Raw genomic sequence first — 4051 nt, 5'->3', positions numbered from 1 at the left:
ATCCAATCATACATAGGTACTTCCGATTAGCTAAAACTAAGTTGAATTAATCTAAAACTTCGTCACCCACTGGTTAAAAGCGGGTATTTATACCCAGATTAGCCAAAATATGTGAAAAGCACAATAACTACTCCGAGTAATTAATACCACTAGGGATTTAGTTAGGCTAGTCGTCGCTCTGTCCAATGATTCAAGCTATGTCATTTCTACAACCTTGATCTGTACTAACGTTAGTACTGTACGTGGAAACCAAGGGCGCGCTACAACTACACGATGTATACAGTAGTACTCCCATTTCACATCCTAATACGTATGCATCGTGATGAACTGATGGTTGTGCTACGTAAGTTGGCCTGGTGCTGCAACTCGATTAGTTAGCGGCAGAAATAAAGTAAGGGCTGTTTTATTCTGCTGAAATGCAGAACTTGGGTTTATCGTAGTTTTATCTTCACTGTCAATAGGGCTTATATTATGGTAAACATCTGGTTTCAACTAGTTCAGTATTTCACGGAGATACCACCTGGACCGTTAATTATACCTGAAACTAAATTGCCTTCCATTCCCAAATACACCTGGTAACCCACAAGTGGGTCGTGGCGCCCCGAGCACACCAAAGGATACATCAACGAACATGCCCTCGCTACCGCCGAACCCCGGTAAGCTACAGGCAAACACCCGACACTGTCGTCACTGCGACCATGCCAACCCCCATGGCCACCGTTTATGTGCAACGCAACGGCGTCCCCACAGCCATCCTTGTGCCGGCTACGGGCATCATCCGCCAACCTCAACCAACCTCATCCAAAAACGACTCTGCCTCCGATACCACGGAATGCACGAAGCGATACATGGAATCCCCAGAGCAACATCGGGCGCGATTGGACAGCCAAAGAACTCAACGAAGCTTGGAGTCTCGAGAAGGCCGTGTTATGTGTTTGAGTAAGCTTCAAGCGAAGAGAAAGCTGGAATTGACAGAGGACCGTGGTATTCGCTTAAATGCAATGAAAGTGCAACACGCAGCACAAAGAAGTGCTGAATCTCCCGAAGTTCGCTCTAGTCGTTTGGGTTACCTCAAGGCGCAAAGGAAGGCATTAAAAATGTCGGAAACCGTCGAGGAACGCGAAGGCCGACTTGAACGCCGGCGACAAGGACTCCAACATGTTCAAGAAGCCAAGAGCAACGAAGTAACTGCCTCGGTAGCGCAATGTACTGCACTGGACGACGCTGGCTTGCTGCACGAATGCTCCAAGGACATGAAGTCCCAAATCCTTGGCGAATTGGGATTTGCCGTTGGCCCCTCGGGAATGGATCAATGTGTGTGCTGCGTGTGCATTTGCAACGGATTCCACGTGTATTCAACCGAAGACAAGGACATCCTGCAATCCATGGCAGCCCGACTGCGAAACCCTGACCTCAAGTTTAGCGATGAGTTGGTCGCGTTTTACGATTGCAAGGACATCCATCCTGCTTTTGTTGGTTTGTTGCTCTCGCGCAAAGGCATCACGCACGCTGGCAATGTCAACGACATCAAAAACCCGAGGGATATCGACTTCAACGTTTGCTTGGAGTGTGAAACCGTCCTCCTACAGCCTTGGCTAAGTGAACTTCCACGTCACTACTTGTTTCCGGGCGAGCCAGTGGATAGCGAGCGTGACATCGACCATGAATTTGATGACCACGATGAACATGCAATTGTATATGCTGATCAAGAGGCATGCCTGTATGACGATCCCATCGAAGACAATGATGGAAGTTCCATAGATGCGTTGGCAGAAGTGGAATTTCCTGATTTCTCGGAGATTCCTGTTGAATCATTGCCCTTGCCCCCCTAGCACGCCATTGCAAACCACTTCGTCGTTGGTGAGCTGCCCGACGAACTCTTCAAAGCCACATGGGCTGAGATGCTAATGTGTTCCCTGGTGAGTGTTGTGGCTCAGACACGCATCATCCGTGGAGGCGAGCACCGAATGATCCGTTCCCACTTGATCCTGTTCGACGCGGTCCCTGGTCCTACTGCTACGTTGTTGCCCTTGAAGCTGAACCGAGACGCAATGTACCGTGTTGTGCTTGCTGGGCCATTTACGAAAGACCAGCTCGTCAAAGTAAAGGAGTATCATTTGGTCCGGCAAGCCATGATCATGGATGTCTTGCAGTTCTACAAGTCCAACAATCGGTTTTATGCCGACGTGTCCATCGACGGGGATCTCATTGCCTCCTTGCCAGCGGAAGATATACTTGACGGCATCATTGATGAGGCGTTGGGCGTGGACGAGGAGTCAAGCACTGTGGATAACGAACAAGCAACTGTGAACGGCTTTTCGGGGGGCCCCGACGAAGGATCAATCAAGCATGAGTGTGCTTACGTCGAGCGCAGTGTCCTGTTCACTCAAACAGCATCAGACATGGCGCCTGTGAACGAGAAGGAAGTGTTGGAATCAATCAAGAACAAGATCCACCAAAGAACGCCGCGCACAGACCCAGCAGTCCCTGAATTCAATGTGCACACATCCAACAAGATTTCAAACTACTTTGAAGGTGGCATTGACGTCCGAATGTTTCCACATCTCTTCCCTTTTAGCCGTGGTTACACCAAAGAACGCGCCCGGCGAGTCCCAGTGTCGAAGCTGCAGTGTTGTCGGCTCTATTGCTCCCTCAACTCACGTCGGTTTGCTCAAGATCGGTACTTCGTCATGGTGTCCTTTGATCGTTTCGGTCTCGATCGTGGATTCATCAACTCCAACTTTTCGACCAAAGTCCGACCGCCCATGCATACTCCGGTAGCAAAGATATCGCATGACGATATGCGGAAAGGTCTGGAGAACCAAGATTCCCGTCGATTTGATCGTACTCCAAAGTACAAGTTTGTGAACAAGGCCGTCGGCGCACTTCTCCGGTCCGTTGAATGCAGCTCGTCGTTTGTGTGGGGCAGCAATGCCGAACGTCGAATGCACCGCCGAGAAGCTTTTGCCACAGCCGATCGCTTTGGTCAGCCAAGTCTTTTCGTCACCATCACGCCAAACGTGGATGGAACAATCACTTTGGCGTATTTGGCAGGAGGCATCCAAGTCAAGTCGCTGTTTGATGTACAGTACCTCAAGCACATGCCTGACAAAGCAACCATGCAACAACTGGCGATGAACGACAACATGGCGTCCGCTACTCTTTTCGATCGAAGCATCGAGGCCTTCATCAAAGTCGTTGTCGGTTTCGACAAGTCTACCGGTCGACCAAGAAAGACTGGTGGTCAATTCGGCAATGTCAAGGCGTACTTTGGAATGGTTGAGACCCAAGGTCGAGGGTCGCTTCACTTGCACCTTCTTGCTTGGGTTTATGGCGCTCCACGTTCCACGTCCGAGTTCGAGGCCCGATTGCAGGCAGACCTCAACTATGAAGCGATGGTGCTGAAGTACTCAGAGGGTATTGTGTCCAATTCGCTGTCCATTGACCTTCTTCAGACCCCCTGTAAGGCGTGTGAACATGAGGATACCAAGTATGAAGCTCTCTCGACCCTCCCTTGACAGCCTTCGAAAAACCACGTCGCTCAGAAGGCGTCCTTCCGAAAGAGCCGATTATGGCCAAATGTGGACATTGCAACACGATGGTCAGCTCCCAGCACTTGATTCGGCAAGCCCTCCTGAATTCGAGGCCTAAAGTGTGGTCAGTGGAGTTGCCCAATCTTTCTCAGTCTGGAATTGACAAGTACTTGGACGAGGAAGCATCGTTCTTGAAGTCAACGGCCGGAAAGAAGTATGATCCCGAGCGAGCACATGACCACATGCGTTCGAGCTTCCAGGCATACCTAGCAGGCACTGTCCACATGGAATCCAACGTCGACTATCAAGAGCTTGTGGCTGGTGCGCGAGCAAATCTCGAAGAGTCCAACACAGCGTCGAATACGTACGTTGCCCCCGACAAAGACCCGTTTTGTTTGGATCCTATCTACTGTGAGCTGTCGAGCATGCCGTTTGGGCCAAATGAGACCCGGCTACCTGACGAGACGGTCTTGTTTGTCATTTTTACATTGGCATCCGTGTTGCAGGTGCATTGGTGG

The 4051-nt window shown here is 50.3% G+C and overlaps 2 protein-coding genes across 2 annotated transcripts in view; both read left to right on the top strand.

The window, feature by feature from the left end:
* Window positions 1-698: 698 nt before the first annotated feature.
* Window positions 699-3518, top strand: H257_15059 (hypothetical protein; the record flags this gene model as incomplete). The annotated part of the gene is made up of 2 exons (XM_009843040.1): window positions 699-1775; window positions 1833-3518. 2 exons carry the CDS (start codon window positions 699-701, stop codon window positions 3516-3518), a joined length of 2763 nt encoding a protein of 920 aa, XP_009841342.1.
* An 80-nt stretch (window positions 3519-3598) lies between these two features.
* Window positions 3599-4051, top strand: part of H257_15058 (hypothetical protein) — a gene marked incomplete at both ends in the record, with an annotated part of 5286 nt that continues 4833 nt past the window's right edge. Inside the window, one exon of the mRNA XM_009843039.1 lies at window positions 3599-4000. Coding sequence (XP_009841341.1) covers window positions 3599-4000 — 402 coding nt within the window. The remainder of the gene's footprint in view (window positions 4001-4051) is intronic.

The sequence above is a fragment of the Aphanomyces astaci genome (assembly GCF_000520075.1).
Source record: "Aphanomyces astaci strain APO3 unplaced genomic scaffold supercont1.66, whole genome shotgun sequence".
Taxonomy (NCBI): Eukaryota; Oomycota; class Saprolegniomycetes; order Saprolegniales; family Verrucalvaceae; genus Aphanomyces; species Aphanomyces astaci.
Note: the sequence above shows the minus strand (reverse complement) of the source record. Positions and strands in the feature narration are given on the sequence as shown.